Genomic DNA, 18220 nt, shown 5'->3' with positions numbered 1-18220 from the left:
GTAACTAAGACATTCGCTGAGCAACCTATATTTTAAATACAGAGATTTAGAAGGAATAAGCGAAATGTTGAGGCGACCTTCCGTGAGGTAAGGTTTCTCTGCGGAGACGGAGGGAGATCCATAGGGGAGATCACATTACAGCAGCCAAAGAGGGAGGGGGGGGGGGGGGGGGGGGGGGGGCTAATGGGGGGCACATCTTTCATGGGTACATCTTTTCATTGGCTAGAGGCACATCTTTTCATTGGCTAGAGGCACATCTTTTCATTGGCTAGAGGCACATCTTTTCATTGGCTAGAGGCACATCTTTTCATTGGCTAGAAGGCACATCTTTTCATTGGCTAGAGGCACATCTTTTCATTGGCTAGAAGTCACATCTTTTCATTGGCTAGAAGGCACATCTTTTCATTGGCTAGAGGCACATCTTTTCATTGGCTAGAGGCACATCTTTTCATTGGCTAGAGGCACATCTTTTCATTGGCTAGAAGGCACATCTTTTCATTGGCTAGAGGCACATCTTTTGCGCCACGTGACAACTTTACAACTATTAAATTAGATAATATATATATATATACACAAACTATATCATATATCATATCAATATAGTACAGTTTAGAACTAGCCTACTTCGTTACAATGACGTAGGCTAGTTCATGTTTTAGATTGTTATTAGAGAAAGTAAAAGATTAGTGTTAATTCTTCTTCATTTGTTGCTTTCTTTCGTTTTAGGGATTTTAGCGGTTTTTGACAGGGGGGCGGGGGCATTCGAGCATGGGGCTAAATATGTATTATTTTACAAAATATTATGGTGATTTATTTCTTTATTATTTACTATAGTCCTAATAAACCCCAGGAAATTACATCTAGCGACAAGAGATCACAGGATCTACTGAATGTGAAGGTAGATCACAGGATCTACTGAATGTGAAGGTGGATCACAGGATCTACTGAATGTGAAGGTAGATCACAGGATGTACTGAATGTGAAGGTAGATCACAGGATCTACTGAATGTGAAGGTAGATCACAGGATCTACTGAATGTGAAGGTAGATCACAGGATCTACTGAATGTGAAGGTAGATCACAGGATCTACTGAATGTGAAGGTGGATCACAGGATCTACTGAATGTGAAGGTAGATCACAGGATCTACTGAATGTGAAGGTGGATCACAGGATCTACTGAATGTGAAGGTAGATCACAGGATCTACTGAATGTGAAGGTGGATCACAGGATCTACTGAATGTGAAGGTGGATCACAGGATCTACTGAATGTGAAGGAGGCCTACTGGGGGGAAGCCACACAAATATGTCAGTTTGACACATTCAATACTCTCGTGATCTTTTGTGGCCAGATGTAATTTCTTGGGGTCTAGTAGGACTATAGTAAATAATACAAAAATGAATCACTACAAAAAATAAATAAATTACATATTCAGCCCCATGCTCGAAAGAACGACTGACATGGAAACATAGCTTTTTCAGAAAACCGTCAGGATGTGGAAGAACATTTATAGGATCTGATCTCAGGTCAGAATGGGTTAAAGTAAAACAATTGAGTACTTGTAGGCCAGGTCCTGGTCCTGGGTGAGGTACTTGGTGAGGTACCGCCCATACTGGACGGCGACGACAAGCAGGTTCTGGTCGTCTCTGGTCCACACCACCGTTCCTAAACTCTGCATGCTGATTGGTGGGGGGATGTGACATGGGAGGATGGCCACGCCTCCCACGCCGGCCAGCACGGGTTGAGAGGAGCCAATCACCTTGGATCCTTAAAGGGATTGTTACATAAAAATAAAAATGAAAAGATTTAGAATTATTTTATTTTGATTATTTTAAAGTTATGTTAACTTTATGAACTAAAAACAAATATATTGGACATAAAAAAGGACAATAACATTTAGTAATTATCTGAGATCAATCATTTTTCAGTATTCTGATATTAACCTGAGGGCCACATTAAGTGAAGGTGGGGGCCTCATGAGTGTGGAACTATAGTGGCCCTCTGGAGTGAGTGTGGAACTATAGTGGCCCTCTGGAGTGAGTGTGGAACTATAGTGGCCCTCTGGAGTGATTGTGGAACTATAGTGGGCCTCTGGAGTGGGTGTGGAACTATAGTGGGCCTCTGGAGTGAGTGTGGAACTATAATGGGCCTCTGGAGTGAGTGTGGAACTATAGTGGCCCTCTGGAGTGAGTGTGGAACTATAGTGGCCCTCTGGAGTGAGTGTGGAACTATAGTGGCCCTCTCCATCGTCAAAGTTGCCCATCCCTGCTCTGACAGAGACGTAGAGTTCTTATAAGGGCCTAAATCACCTAATCCTAAATAAGATAAATCCGGCCATATCCACTTGCCCAAATGTGCTGACCTCATCATTTAAATAATGTCTTCTAAATTCTGACCGTTTTCTGAAATACCTCATGTTTCTGTATAAGTGGTTCTCAATATTTCATGTCAAGAACCCCGAAAATGTGTAATATGCCTCCGTCTCCCCATCTGAATATATGTTCTTCCAGCCCAGCAAATATTTGAGTTAAAATGTTCACTCTGTAAGTCTGTAATAATATATCTTCAAATATTTGAGGCACCTTTTCACGATTTTTCAAAAATAGCAGACCTACAAGTTCAAACGTCGATCACTCTCTGGTGATTTGTGATCGCCTGCATCTTTGTTAAAGTTAAAGTAACACTAGACCCTCCCCCGAAAGCGATAGCTAGGCGTCCTATTGTTGCGTCGTTGTTGTTGCCACACGTCTAATTAGACGTGTGACAACAACATGACGACGGAACAATATAATCTAACGACCATCGGCTATAGAAATGTTAATCGCTGCCATACAGAGCATTGGACCCCAGGAAAAGCTCCCTGTGGTGATGAATGGTTCAAACACAGAGGGTCTAGTTAACTAGTGTTAACTAGTGATAACTAGGAGCAGTAACCAGGCAGGCTGTGCCACTAGATTGGTTGAGACGGTTGTGAGTTTGTTGATCTGCTATTTTGAAACACATTTGAAGGAGATGAAGAAAAACAAAGTCAAAAATATCCAAATTCACAAATAAACCTGAGGTATAAATCTACATATTCATATATTAACCTGAGATGAGGTATACATCTACATATTCATATATTAACCTGAGTTGAGGTATAAATCTACATATTCATACATTAACCTGAGATGAGGTAGAAATCTACATATTCATACATTAATACCTTTACAACAACCGCTATAATAATGGCAAGTATTTCCTACAGTCCAAAAATATGAACCACACACGACACAGACACAGACACAGACACAGACACAGACACACACACACACACACACACACACACACACTAAACTACACACCGTAAAGAGGGTTGCGATGCTCCTCACTCTGCTCCTCACTGAACAGGTTCTTTATTTGACAGGATATTGTTTTAACCCTTCGCCCTCTCTCAACGTTGTAGATGGTCGTCTCCCAGGAGTCGGGTCCGCTCCATTCGCCTGCATCGAACTTCCAGCGATAGCCGACCGGAACCGACTCTGTGACGTCGTCAGTCAGACAGTGCAGCGTGCAGCTGCTGGAGTTGGTGTCACACGGTTTGATGTTCAGGATTGGTGTCGGGACTTTCTCTGTGGAGGACACAGAATGAATTACTGGACCACACACACCTATCATCTATCTTCAAGTAGGTACATGTGTCTCCTGTCACAGGCCTAATGTTGTATAGAATATACCACAGGTCGTAGTAGGTACATGTGTCTCCTGTCACAGGCCTAATGGTGTATATAATATACCACAGGTCGGTACATGTGTCTCCTGTCACAGGCCTAATGGTGTATATATATATATATTATACCCCAGGTCGTAGTAGGTACATGTGTCTCCTGTCACAGGCCTAATGGAGTATATAATATACCACAGGTCGTAGTAGGTACATGTGTCTCCTGTCACAGGCCTAATGGTGTATATATATATATATATTATACCACAGCCCACAGGTCGTAGTAGGTACATGTGTCTCCTGTCACAGGCCTAATGGTGTATATATATATTATACCACAGGTCGTAGTAGGTACATGTGTCTCCTGTCACAGGCCTAATGGTGTATATATAGTGTATTATACCACAAGTCGTAGTAGGTACATGTGTCTCCTGTCACAGGCCTAATGTTGCATATAATATACCACAGGTCGTAGTAGGTATGTGTCATGTGTACATGTGTTCAAACCATAGACTGTAAAAAATATGGACAAAGCGTTCGCCGGGTCTAACATGGACGTAAAATGAAGCCTGTTATTCCTGCACTGTAAGTCGCCATCTTTCTAGATCCGTTTGGTACCAGCTGGCCATTGGCTGGCTCCGTTTTGGACCAGCTGGCCATTGGCTGCCCAGACAACGAGGCGGGACTTCCCCCCTTCTTCTCCGTTGGTTTTTATTTTGACTCGAGTGGGAGGGGAATCCCGATCATAGACTGTAACGGTAGCCACGCCCCTCAGAACATACGCAATGTTTTTTTTTCTTTATGGTCATTTTTTTAATTAATGGGACCATCATTTTCCAAAAAGAATATTATGACATTAGAAATGAGACTTTAAACTAGTGACTGGAAGAAGAAAGTATTCATGACCATGTTTATTAAGGTAATACAGTCTAGGTGAAGTTGGGCCAAAATACATGGGCCTCTATGGAGCTATGGGGCTTTTTGGGTCCAGTCCAGCGCCACAACAGGCCATTATTATGAACTACCGATTTCAAATGAGGCTTCACGAAATATCTGGCTGACTGCCCCCCTGGTTCAAACGAGCACCACTCCACACCTAATCAAAACAAATAATTCAGCTGCTCTGTTCTCCCAGAGCGCAGCAAAGTCGGTGGCTAGGCTATCTAGTTTCTTGGGAAATTTGTGGTCGTAGTGACCACATCTGTCATTAAAAAATATGTTATTTCAGTGATATTCTTAGTTTTAAGGGTAAATGTTATATGATTGCAATATTACACAAGAGGGTGTGGTTTAACATGATTATTGCCACGACAGTGATGCGGTCAGCAAAATTACATCTTGTGTAATATTGCTTAATTATGTAATCTGCCTTGATCTGGATTGTCAGTTTAGTATTCAATTGATCATTGTTTGCAAACCGTCATGTGGGTTTATTGTAATTGTTTATGTAAACAAAAGTGTCCTGTAAGTACATATGGGCGGGGCTTCTTCGGAAGCATGACACTTAAATAAAGAATCAACCAATCAAAAAAAATCTATCATGAACACACTTTTACAGGGCTTTAACTAGTCGACTATTCAACTAGTCGACAAGTAAATCCACTAGTTGATCATGCTGGTACTAGTTGACTAGTTTATAAGAAGAAAGACTTTTGTAGAATCGTCCTCCGGTGTAAATGAGTTAAATAAATGTATCGATAATATAAAATAAAAAAAACATCATTAAAGGACAGCCAATAAATGACGAGTCATACTTACTCATCTCTGTAAGCAGGTCAGTCTTGTAGTGAGTCATACTTACTCATCTCTTTAACCAGGTAAGTCTTGTAGTGAGTCATACTTACTCATCTCTGTAACCAGGTAAGTCTTGTTGTGATTCATACTTACTCATCTCTTTAACCAGGTCAGTCTTGTTGTGAGTCATACTTACTCATCTCTTTAACCAGGTAAGTCTTGTTGTGAGTCATACTTACTCATCTCTTTAAGCAGGTAAGTCTTGTTGTGAGTCATACTTACTCATCTCTGTAACCAGGTAAGTCTTGTTGTGAGTCCTACTTACTCATCTCTTTAAGCAGGTAAGTCTTGTTGTGAGTCATACTTACTCATCTCTTTAACCAGGTAAGTCTTGTAGTGAGTCATACTTACTCATCTCTGTAACCAGGTAAGTATTGTAGTGAGTCATACTTACTCATCTCTTTAAGCAGGTAAGTCTTGTAGTGATTCATACTTACTCATCTCTTTAAGCAGGTAAGTCTTGTTGTGAGTTATACTTACTCATCTCTTTAACCAGGTAAGTCTTGTTGTGAGTCATACTTACTCATCTCTTTAACCAGGTAAGTCTTGTAGTGAGTCATACTTACTCATCTCTTTAAGCAGGTAAGTCTTGTTGTGAGTTATACTTACTCATCTCTTTAAGCAGGTAAGTCTTGAAGTGACGTCTTTCGTTGATCTCCACAGAATACCACCCGATGTCTTCTACGGTCATGTTGTCGATGACCAGCCGTCCGGTGTCTGGGTCCAGTGTGGAGCGTTCTCTAAACGTCCCGTAGTAATCCAGACCATCAAACAGATACCACTCCGCTACCAGGTTGTCTCCGCGCCTCCACAGGATGCTGGTGAACAGAGCTTCAGGAACAGAGCGGTGGTCTGGAAGCAGTTCCACGCGGATGCCTCTGCCTCGTGGTGGAAGGTACGTCACCTCATTGGCTGTGGAGAGAAACGCATGGCAGTCAAGTTACAATTTAGGCATTTATCAGACGCTCTGAATCCAGAGAGACTTACATTAGGCAAGAACAAAAACCATGGCAATACATCACTATACATAAAAAGTAGTATTCAAGAAACATGCGTAAGCTAAGAACGTAACAGTGGAATATCTATAAAATGAAACTATACATATTATAAACTATACATACTATACGTGGAACAAAATGTATTTTGGCGGGCCTTGATGCCGTCGTAATGACTGTTTTTACACTTGCTGAAAATAGCTGATCTACAGGCCCACAACGCGTCGCAGCGCGACACATTGTGAGCTTGTAGATCGGCTATTTTCAGCATGCAACTCATTGTAAAATGACTTGTACTGGATCTCTTGTCCACTAGTCCCTTCCTATCATTTTAGTCTAGTTTTTATTTGTTGATGAAATTGTCAGTATGTTTAGTCTTAGTTTTAGTCATCATAGCTTAGGTTTTATTTAGTTTCCATTTAGTTTTCGTCGGTGGAAAAAGGTAGTCGACGAACATTGTTGCTCTTAGTTTTAGTCGACGGAACCACTGATGTATAAATGTGAGGGCGGAGACTTCATGTAACGTTTTGGAATGCTTCATTTTAAATGAAAAAACCTCTCCCAGCAGGAGCTGATGCAGGAGAGATGGGAGATGGACGACAATTGGACCATCGCATGTGACGGCCACGCATCAGGAAGAAAGCCAGCTAACACCATGCACCGAATGCCTTATTCTTTATAATTACATACTGTGTACAGTATTAACCCATTTAGACCTGAGGACGATTCTACAAATGTTTTCTAAATCCTGACAGTTTTCAGACAATCCTGTTTCTATGTCAGCGGTTCTCAACGTTCTTCATGTCAAGGACCCCAACAATTATATGTAATTGGCCGCCGATCCCCATCTGAAAATATGATGTTCCAGGGACCCCACAGAAGCAAAGATTTGAGTTAAAAACTTGAAAGAATATAATATATATTCAAAGATTTGAGACACAATCTTTGTGCCACGCTACGAGCTTGTAGATCTGCTATTAAGCACAATAGCAGAGCTTGTAGATCTGCTATCGTAGTGCAGCACCGAGTGCCGCGCTACGAGCTTGTAGATCTGCTTTTTTTTATCTTGAAAATGTGGCTCAAATCTTATAGAATATATCAGTGATGTAAATGGGGTGCGTTTTGCGTCCCAAAACGCACTTTATAGTTTTGGGGCGCAATACACCAACAACCTCTGCGTACACGGGATGCACTACTGTACTCAACATGCACAGTAATAATAATCCACGTGAAAAAGAAAATCGCGGGAAAAAGAATTGCAGTAAAACAATAATCTACGGACACTCAAATTAACTCAAATCTCAAATGAAGGTTCCGTGGCTCAAATATGTCCGAGAGGCTAAACCTCATCAAATGGGTCCGAGAGGCTAAACCTCATCAAATGGGTCCGAGAGGCTAAACCTCATCAAATGGGTCTGAGGCTAAACCTCATCAAATGGGTCTGAGAGGCTCAAAAGTTTGTGGCTCAAAAGCCGAATACATTATGGGGCCTTGTTGAAAACCCACCGTCTTAAAGAATAAAATAAAAACATTATTTGGATAACAAAGAGCAGGTCTTACCAACGTGGAGCTGGATGTCAGCGCTCATGCCCATCCCTGGCACCGAGCAGCGGTAGGTTCCCTGGTCCGTCAGCCTGACTCTGGACAGCTTCAAGGAAATTACACCCCCGGACAGATCCGACAGGGACAGTGTCGCTCTCTGCCTGTCAATGGTGGAAAGCGACTATAAGTACTTTTACTTAAGTATACTGTAAGTAAGTACAATTTTGAGGTATTTGTACTTTACTTGAGTATTTCCAATTACCGGTACTTTTACTTCTACTCCACTACATCTCAGAGCCAAAATGTCGTGCTTTTACTCACACTACAATTATTTGAAAACTAATTACTAGTCACTTTAGAGATTTAAATTTTGATTAGAAAACATACATTAACCACTTCAACCCTATACATTTTGGCCATTTGGAAACGCGACGCATTGAGAGCTTGTAGATCGGCTATTTTCAATAGTACATTTTGATGCAGATACTTTTGTACTTTTACTCTAGAGATGTCCCGGATACTTTATCGGTATCGCAAAAGTATCGGATCGGCCCTTATTTGGTCATATTGGGTCATATCGTTATCGGCAAATATGCCAGTCTAACCAGCGATCCGACACAGGGGTATAGGGCAGGTAAATATAATGTTGGGACATGTGGAGTTTGCTTTGGAGTTGCCCCAAACTGCAAGGGCACATTTGAGTGAGGGGTCTGCTATAAACACAACACCAGATATATAGCTAGATTAGCTATAAACACTATTCCCGGTGGACTTCAAAATACAATGTAAGATATATTTTCTTTTTTATTATTATTATATGTTATTCTCTGTTATCGGTATCGGTATTGGGACATCCCTACGAATTTAGTACAACTATTATATGTATCATTGTATCATATTATATAATAATAATAATAATAATAATAATAATAATAATAATAACTAGAAACAAAATTTCAAGAAATATTACTGGGTGCCTGAAGCTCGCCAAGTCTGCAGCATTTGAGCCACGGACCACCATTTGATGACATTTAGCCTCTCAGAAGGGTCCATTTGGTTACATGTGAGCCAGGTCTCAATGAGGTATTTTGTCTTAGTGCATTGCGCATTACGTTGCCACCAACATTCTAATGCTAACATGCTAACATGCTAATACTAACATGCTAACATGCTAGCATGCTAACATTTTAATGCTAACATGCTAATGCTAACATGATATCATGCTAACATGTTGCTAACATGCACATGCTAACATGCTAATGCTATCACGCTAACATGCTAACATGCTAACATGCTATCATGCTAACATGCTAACATGATAATGCTAACATGTTAACATGCTAATGCTATCATGCTAACATGCTAATGCTAACATGCTAAAGCTAACATGCTAATGCTAACATGCTAATGCTATCATGCTAACATGCTAACATGCTAATGCTATCATGCTAACATGCTAACATGCTAATGCTAACATGCTAATACTAACATACTAATGCTATCATTCTAACATGCTAATGCTAACATGCTAATGCTATCAAGCAAACATGCTAATGCTAACATGCTAATGCTATCATGCTAACATGCTAATGCTATCATGCTAACATTCTAATGGTAACATGCTAACATTCTAATGCTATCATGCTATAATGCTATCATGCTAACATACTAACATGCTAATGCTAACATGCTAATGCTAACATGCTAATGCTAACATGCTAATGCTAACTTGTTAACATGCTAATGCTAACATGCTAACTTGTTAACATGCTAATGCTAACATGCTAACATGCTAATGCTATCATGCTAACATGCTAACATGATAATGCTAACATGATAATGCTAACATGCTAACATGCTAATGCTAACATGTTAATGCTAATATGCTAACATGCTAATGCTAACAAGCTAATGCTAACATGCTAATGCTAACATGCTAATGCTAACATGCTAATAGTAACATGCTAATGCTAACATGCTAATGCTATCATGCTAACATGCTAATGCTAACATGCTAATGCTATCATGCTAACATGCTAATGTCATCATGCTAATGCTATCATGCTAACATGCTAATGCTAACATGCTAATGCTATCATGCTAACATGCTAACATGTTAACATGCTAATGCTAACATGCTAATGCTATAATGCTAACATGCTAACATGCTAACATGATAATGCTAACATGCTAATGCTATCATGCTAACATGCTAATGCTAACATGCTAATGCTAATATGCTAACATGATAATGCTAACATGCTAATAGTAACATGCTAATGCTAACATGCTAACATGCTAATGCTAACATGCTAATAGTAACATGTTAATGCTAACATGCTAACATGCTAATGCTAACATGCTAATGCTATCATGCTAACATGCTAATGCTAAGATGTCTGAGCTGTAAGGGTCCATTTGGTTTCGTTCAGGGGGGCGGCCCGGTTCCGGCGAGCCGCCCTGCTTCTGAAACGGTCAAGAAATGACAGAGTTACGTGTTTCCCTGATTTTCTCCATTGACTTTCAATGTGTGTGTGTGCGTGCACATGTGTGCATGTGCGTGCATGTGCGTTCGTGTGTGCACGTGTTTGAGAGGTGGTCAACTTGACCTTGAATCATTAACAAAGTATCAATTTCACCTGGGCTAGGGCTAGTCTATGCGAATGCAAACACTATTGAAAGTTAAAACCACACTGACTCAGTGAGAGAACGTATGTCCGAACAAATTGCTCTATCGCAAAAAGTAAACGTCAAATGCGATTTTTGTTTTCGCCGTGAGTGACCCGAGACATTGAGGTACGCCGTGTGCGATCGTGGTATTGGTACGATAAAAAACGTGGTTATGAGAGCGAGTTAAGAAATTGTGTTTGTGATGAAAAAAGTGCTGACTCATTCTGGCATTTAACATGGAGTTGTATGACACATTATGATGGTACACCTGTCGCTTTCAGGGCTGTAGTTCACGTACCGTATGAATCTGGGCTGTGGTTGTGACATTGGGTGAAAGAGGACGAGTGTGGCTACAAAATTACCGAAACCCATGCGTGTAAAGTTAATATTTTGGCCGTGAGGACGATTTGTTCGGAGAATTTCGCTACAGTCTTCACAATGTCTTGTCCCTCTGACCCGCTCTCTCTCTGGCCGTGCGACACTCTAAATCGAGATTTTTGCTCAGACCACACACACTTTGAACTGCGATAGCGGGCAAACCGTGCAACGTATTCGAATTCCGTCTGAACCACAACAAAGTCGATGGCCTCGTGTGCTGTTTGAGGTTTAAATCGTGTTTCTACGTAACAGTATGCCAGAGTAATGTGGCTCCAAAGTAACGTGTCGTTTTCTGTTTTTACCCGCGTTTCCCCATTGACTTTGCATGGGGCATTTTTCGCGTCGTTTATTGCGAATTACGTCGGCACGGTAACCCGAAACGGAAAGAAAAGCACAAGCACACCATTCCCGGCCGAGCCGCACGTTTCGATGTATATATTGTGGGGCTTTGGTAAACCGTGCGGCCGGCCATAGACGTCAAAGTTTCGTGTCTTGATTATTGCGATTAAGTATGTGTTGCGGATTTCAACCTGTGTTTCTGCCATTGCATGGCAGGCACCCAGAATAATATATAATATATATCATATATCATATCAATATAGTACAATTTAGAACTAGCCTACTTCGTTACAATGAAGTAGGCTAGTTCATGATTTAGGTTGTTATTAGAGAAAGTAAAAGATTAGTTTAAATCTTTCTTCATTTGTTGCTTTCTTTCGTTTTAGGGATTTTAGCGGTTTTTGACAGGGGGGCGGGGGCATTCGAGCATGGTGCTAAATATGTATTATTTTACAAAATATTATGGTGATTTCTTTTTTTATTATTTACTATAGTCCTAATAAACCCCAGGAAATTACATCTGGCCAGAAAAGATCACAGGATCTACTGAATGTGACGGTGGATCACAGGATCTACTGAATGTGACGGTGGATCACAGGATCTACTGAATGTGACGGTGGATCACAGGATCTACTGAATGTGAAGGTGGATCACAGGATCTACTGAATGTGAAGGTGGATCACAGGATCTACTGAATGTGAAGGTGGATCACAGGATCTACTGAATGTGATGGTGGATCACAGGATCTACTGAATGTGAAGGTAGATCACAGGATCTACTGAATGTGAAGGTAGATCACAGGATCTACTGAATGTGAAGGTGGATCACAGGATCTACTGAATGTGAAGGTGGATCACAGGATCTACTGAATGTGAAGGTAGATCACAGGATCTACTGAATGTGAAGGTAGATCACAGGATCTACTGAATGTGAAGGTGGATCACAGGATCTACTGAATGTGAAGGTGGATCACAGGATCTACTGAATGTGAAGGAGGCCTACTGGGGGGAAGTCACACAAATGTCAGTTTGACACATTCAGTAGATCTTGTGATCTTTTGTGGCCAGATGTAATTTCTTGGGGTCTAGTAGGACTATAGTAAATAATAGCCCCCCCTGTCAAAAACAGCTAAAATCCCTAAAACGAAAGAAAGCAGCAAAATTAACATTCATCTTTTACTTTGTCTACAACAACCTAAAACATGAACCTAGGTTGATAAAAACTAAAGTTGTCCTTAAAGTAAAACAATTGAGTACTTGTAGGCCGGGTTCTGGTCCTGGGTGAGGTACTTGGTGAGGAACCGCCCCGCCTGGACGGCGATGACAAGCAGGAGCTGGCGGTCTCTGGTCCACACCACGGTTCCCCAACTCTGCATGCTGATTGGTGGGTCGATGTGACATGGGAGGATGGCCACGCCTCCCACGCCGGCCAGCACGGGTTGAGAGGGGCCAATCACGTGGCTGTATCCTTAAAGGGATTGTGACATAAAAATAAAAATAAAAAGATTTAGAATTATTTTATTTTGATTATTTTATAGTTATGTTAACTTTATGAACTAAAAACAAATATATTGGACATAAAAAATGACAACATTTAGTAATTATCTGAGATCAATCATTTCTCAGTATTCTGATATTAACCTGAGGGCCACATTAAGTGAAGGTGGGGGCCTCAGCTGGGCCGCCAGTTGATATTAACCTAATATTAATATTTCAGTTAAAATATAGCAAAAATAGCTGATCTACAAGCTCAAAATGCGTCGCAGCGCGACCTGTTTTGAGCTTGTAGATCAGCTATTTTTGCTACAACAGTAATATGCACTATAGTGGCCCTCTGGAGTGAGTGTGGAACTATAGTGGCCCTCTGGAGTGAGTGTGGAACTATAGTGGCCCTCTGGAGTGAGTGTGGAACTATAGTGGCCCTCTGGAGTGAGTGTGGAACTATAGTGGCCCTCTGGAGTGAGTGCGGAACTATAGTGGCCCTCTGGAGTGAGTGTGGAACTATAGTGGCCCTCTGGAGTGAGTGTGGAACTATAGTGGCCCTCTGGAGTGAGTGTGGAACTATAGTGGCCCTCTGGAGTGAGTGTGGAACTATAGTGGCCCTCTGGAGTGAGTGTGGAACTATAGTGGCCCTCTGGAGTGAGTGTGGAACTATAGTGGCCCTCTGGAGTGAGTGCGGAACTATAGTGGCCCTCTCCATCGTCAAAGTTGCCCATCCCTGCTCTGACAGAGATGTAGAGTTCTTATAATAAGGGCCTAAATCACATAATCCTAAATAAGATAAATCCGGCCATATCCACTTGCCCAAATGTGCTGACCTCATCACATTTGTGATGACGGCTATGGCCGTTTTCCTCCCATTTTTAATTATTTGCTAAATTAATGCTAAAAACACAACACAGGTTGAGAGGACCCGTTGACCTGGTGGAGCCCTAAAAACACAACACAGGTTGAGAGGGACCCGTTGACCTGGTGGAGTCCTAAAAACACTAGCCTCGGTACCAGGCTTTCATTTTTTTTGGTGCTAAAATGTAAAGCCTGGAGGAACGCATTGGCCGCTCTGGTCTAAAAGTGGGAGTCAACCCTTCCGGGTGGGCGTCGCTCCAAATTATGTGACGTAGCGCTGCACTAGGGGGGAGAGGAGGGGCCGGGGGTGACGGACAGATCGATGAGATCCAATCAGGGCGTGCGCAAATCTCAGCCGCGACCCGCCCCTCTAGACCAGAAACCTAACACGTTAGCTCAGGCTATAAAAACACAACACAGGTTGAGAGGACCCGTTGACCTTTGACCTTGTGGAGTCCTAAAAACAATGCTGTCACGTGAGCTAGAACAGTGGTTCCCAAAGTGGGGTCCGGGGACTGCCAGAGGTCCTTGAGTCAGTTCCAGGGGGACCCCCAGCTAAATGATAGTTTGGAACCAAATGGACCCTTATGGGTCTGTAACTCAGAGAGTGTACAAATGGAACCAAATGGACCCTTAAGGGTCTGTAACTCAGAGAGTGTACAAATGGAACCAAATGGACCCTTATGGGTCTGAAACTCTGAGTGTACAAATGGACCCTAACGGGTCAGTTAAATTAACATTGATTTTACAATATAAATTGGGGGTCCCAGAGATAGAAATGCCATTAAATGGGGGTCCGTAGACTAATGCATGTCAAACTGGGGGTCATTGAAATTAAGCCGTAAAAATCTTCTCTTATGGGGGTCCCTGGCATAGCTTTTCAAATGGTGCTCAATTAGTGTCAATTTTGGGGGCTATACAAGTGACGTGGGGAGAGTAATTTGGCTAAACAAAGAGTATGTGTATTAAATATAGTATAGCATAATACAATAAAATAAAATGTATAGTCAGTAATTTATATACAGTAAATATATTTTGAAAATCTCATGGGGAAAAAATGAATGGGATATATTTGAGTGGAACCACCACAAAATGGCCTAGTGTATTTAACTTTGTGTTACAGGGCGGAGGGGATGGGCCAATAGGAAAGGTGTAGCCTAGTAGTTTGTCAATAATCTGACCTTTTCAGCATTTGATTCTATACATCTTTTTCCCTTTTTACCTCTATGATGATTTCCTGTTTTGACTTTATAGTTGTGTATATTCGTACGTCTCTAAATGTATTGATGAATTGAAAATGGTGGGCCCTATTATAAACAAGTGTAATGCTTTATGGTGTCGTCCACTCACAGTTGACAGTTTTTGTATTGAGTTGTACATGACATGTACTGTAATGCTGCAAACTGTTAATAAAGCCCACTTCCAACATCTACGAATGCTAAATATAAAAATGCTTTAGACTGATGGCCCGATTGTGGCCTACGGGGTGCTTGTGCAATGTTTTAGTCCGTAGTTTTTAATAAAGACGTGGTTTATAATGTCAGAGAGGCATACGGGGTGCTTGTGCAATGTTTTAGTCCGTAGTTTTCAATAAAGAAGTGGTTTAATGCAGTTTGTGGCCAAACGCCATTTCCCTCCCCTCGTTTACTCCCCGTTTACATTGAGCGTAATTCCGTCTTTCACAGTTTCGCTCCCTCCCTCACTACGGCCGTTGGGGAAGTTCCGACAGAAATCAGCCTGGATTAAAAGACTCATTTATTGAAAACTACGGACTAATATTTATACATTGTACAAGCAAAACATGTCAAAATCCATCAACTACATCTACAATGAAAACAAAACAAAAAACAATCTAAATCTTAGGCTACCGTTAGCTATAGTAGTAGCATAAGCCCAGGTCAGGACTACAATACAGTGAGTCGAGTGTAAATAAAGTTGTATACAGTTACAGTATCGTTACCTGAGCCTCTCACAGGTAATGTGTAGTAACCGCTCCACAGTATCACCAACATGTAGAAATGCATCCTCCTCATCGTCCAACAGCAACAAACCGTCTCTAGTGTGACCGAGAGAGAGAGAGAGACGCTATCACTACACTCCCGACGGCCCAAAAAACCAAGAAAGAATGTCCACTCACTCCCGAGTCCCGACCCGCACAAAACCAAAGAAGAATGCACACACACACACACACACACACACACACACACACACACACACACACACACACACACACACACATACGCAAATTAACGCAAACACTGAAGAAGACAAGTGGTAACAGCCTCAGGCCCCTGGCCTGTTCCATCTCGCCCCACTACTCTACCTGGCTGTAAATAACAAACATAAAAGGACAGCGGCCGTCACTGCAACAACAAGAATACAACCATTTTAGCCATGCATGTATTTGTAAAGAAACAATTGTAGTATTTCTTAATGGTGAACATTTATTCTAAATCCTTGCACATATATATATATATAATATATAGCATATGTGTTGTGAACCTGCAAAAGAGCCTTGGTGTATTGCAAACAAACAGACAGTAACAGATTGAAAGAGCCTATTTATTTACTTGTTGGGTGGATGTGAGCTGTACTATTCACATGTCATTTTGTCAAAGTAGTGCATATAAGGATGGTGTTCCATTGTCATTAAAGTCATTGGTTTGTCCGAAAAGTAGTGTCTAATTGGTCAATTAGTTATTCTATAGCTTTACATTCCTATATGAAGTGACTTTGTCCACGTGTGAAACAAATGACAGTGAAGATGTGGGGGCTGGATATTATGCATTGCATATTAAGTATCACCCTATCTAATATAACCTGACGCTGCCAGATCCAAGAAGCTTGCTACACTTTGTTCATGTTGGGGAACTACATGGTTACCCAATACTGGCAGAGTCAGGTTATGTCTAATATGCTTGTCTCCTCAAATGGAACACTGAATTATTATCAAACTGCTATTGGATGCTAAGTTCTATATTACATATGGATATGTATGTGTGCCCAACATTTGTCAACACATTTTATAAAGATGTTTTGGCCATTATCTCCGGAACGGAAGGTCCAATCTGTTCTCCGTTCCCACGCAGCCCATCGACTCAAACGTTTTGAGCCGTGCTTTTCAAAGCCAGCTCTCCAAAAGTGAGATAATGTCGCTACAGGCTGCCTCATTGGGCACAGATGCACCCCCTTTTTGTTGTGGTATTAATTCATAATAGGCTACTGTATATCGATCACATTGCATGCTCTAGTAGGCAGCGTGTGGGCTAAATGCCCACTGCGTGTAATCGTGTATGCGTGGCGCAGAGGAGGAGGGTGAAGGCAAAGTAACGCAAAATAATCAAACCACTTGGCAAATGGCAACACAGCTACAATACAGACAAGTCTGCGCGAGACTAGAGCATGCCTCAGCAACTCCAAATGTCCCGTGAATCATTTAATATTACTTATTGACGACGTATCATCGCCTGAACGCATCTGTCCGTATGTCCAGATTCAGATCCATTTCACCATGGCATTCCGACATCCGATATCAAGTTAATCAAATAGATGGATTTCCCCTCGTAAGCTCTGATAAAAACGATATCCGATATATTTTTTACCTCTGCAAAGGTGAGTGAGTGAGTTCAATAGAAATGGCTTGGTGCCTAAATCAAGGCTGAAGCGGGCTTTTGCAGTGGCAGCTCCCAAGCTCTGGAATGAGCTGCCTCTGCATATTGAGGATTTGAAAAAAATTCCCATCGTTTTTTGAATTTTTGAATTTTTTTTAAATCCTCGTTTTTCATCATTTTGGACCATGGGCTATAGCCCATATCGTACGGCATACTATATATAGCACGCCGTTTTTCATCATTTTTGAGGATTTGAAAAAAAAATGAAAAAAATGATGGGTTATAGCCCATCGTTTTTTGAAATTTTGATTTTTTTTTAATCCCCTTTTTTCATCATTTTCGACCATGGGCTATAGCCCATATCGTACGGCATACTATAGCACGCAGTCTTTCATCATTTTTGAGGATTTGAAAAAAAATAAAAAAATAAAAAAATGATGGGTTATAGCCCATTGTTTTTTTTTGTTTTTTTTATCCTCGTTTTTCATTTTGGACCATGGCTATATATAGCCCATATCGTACGGCATACTATAGCACGCCGTTTTTCAACATTTTTGAGGATTTGAAAAAATGAAAAAAACGATGGGTTATAGCCCATCGTTTTTTCAATTAAAAAAAAATATATATCCTCGTTTTTCATCATTTTCGACCATGGGCTATAGCCCATATCGTACGGCATACTATAGCACGCTGTTTTTCATCATTTTTGAGGATTTGAAAAAAATGAAAAAATGATGGGTTATAGCCCATCGTTTTTTGAATTTTTGAATTTTTTTTAAATCCTCGTTTTTCATCATTTTGGACCATGGGCTATAGCCCATATCGTACGGCATACTATAGCACG

General features: G+C 41.1%; 1 protein-coding gene across 1 annotated transcript in view; it reads right to left on the bottom strand.

Annotated features, from left to right (window-relative positions):
• LOC310877014 (uncharacterized protein) overlaps window positions 1-15798 on the bottom strand; it is a gene marked incomplete at its 5' end in the record, with an annotated part of 53804 nt that extends 38006 nt beyond the window's left edge. The window contains 3 exons of the mRNA XM_083790660.1: window positions 8052-8194; window positions 12677-12887; window positions 15726-15798. Coding sequence (XP_083646786.1) covers window positions 8052-8194; window positions 12677-12887; window positions 15726-15798 — 427 coding nt within the window. The remainder of the gene's footprint in view (window positions 1-8051; window positions 8195-12676; window positions 12888-15725) is intronic.
• Between the last annotated feature and the right edge of the window lie 2422 nt (window positions 15799-18220).

The sequence above is a fragment of the Protomyctophum parallelum genome (genome assembly GCF_964188405.1).
Source record: "Protomyctophum parallelum genome assembly, chromosome: 19".
Lineage (NCBI taxonomy): Eukaryota > Metazoa > Chordata > Actinopteri > Myctophiformes > Myctophidae > Protomyctophum > Protomyctophum parallelum.
The sequence above is the reverse complement of the archived record's forward strand: the minus strand, read 5'-3'. Positions and strand labels throughout refer to the sequence as shown.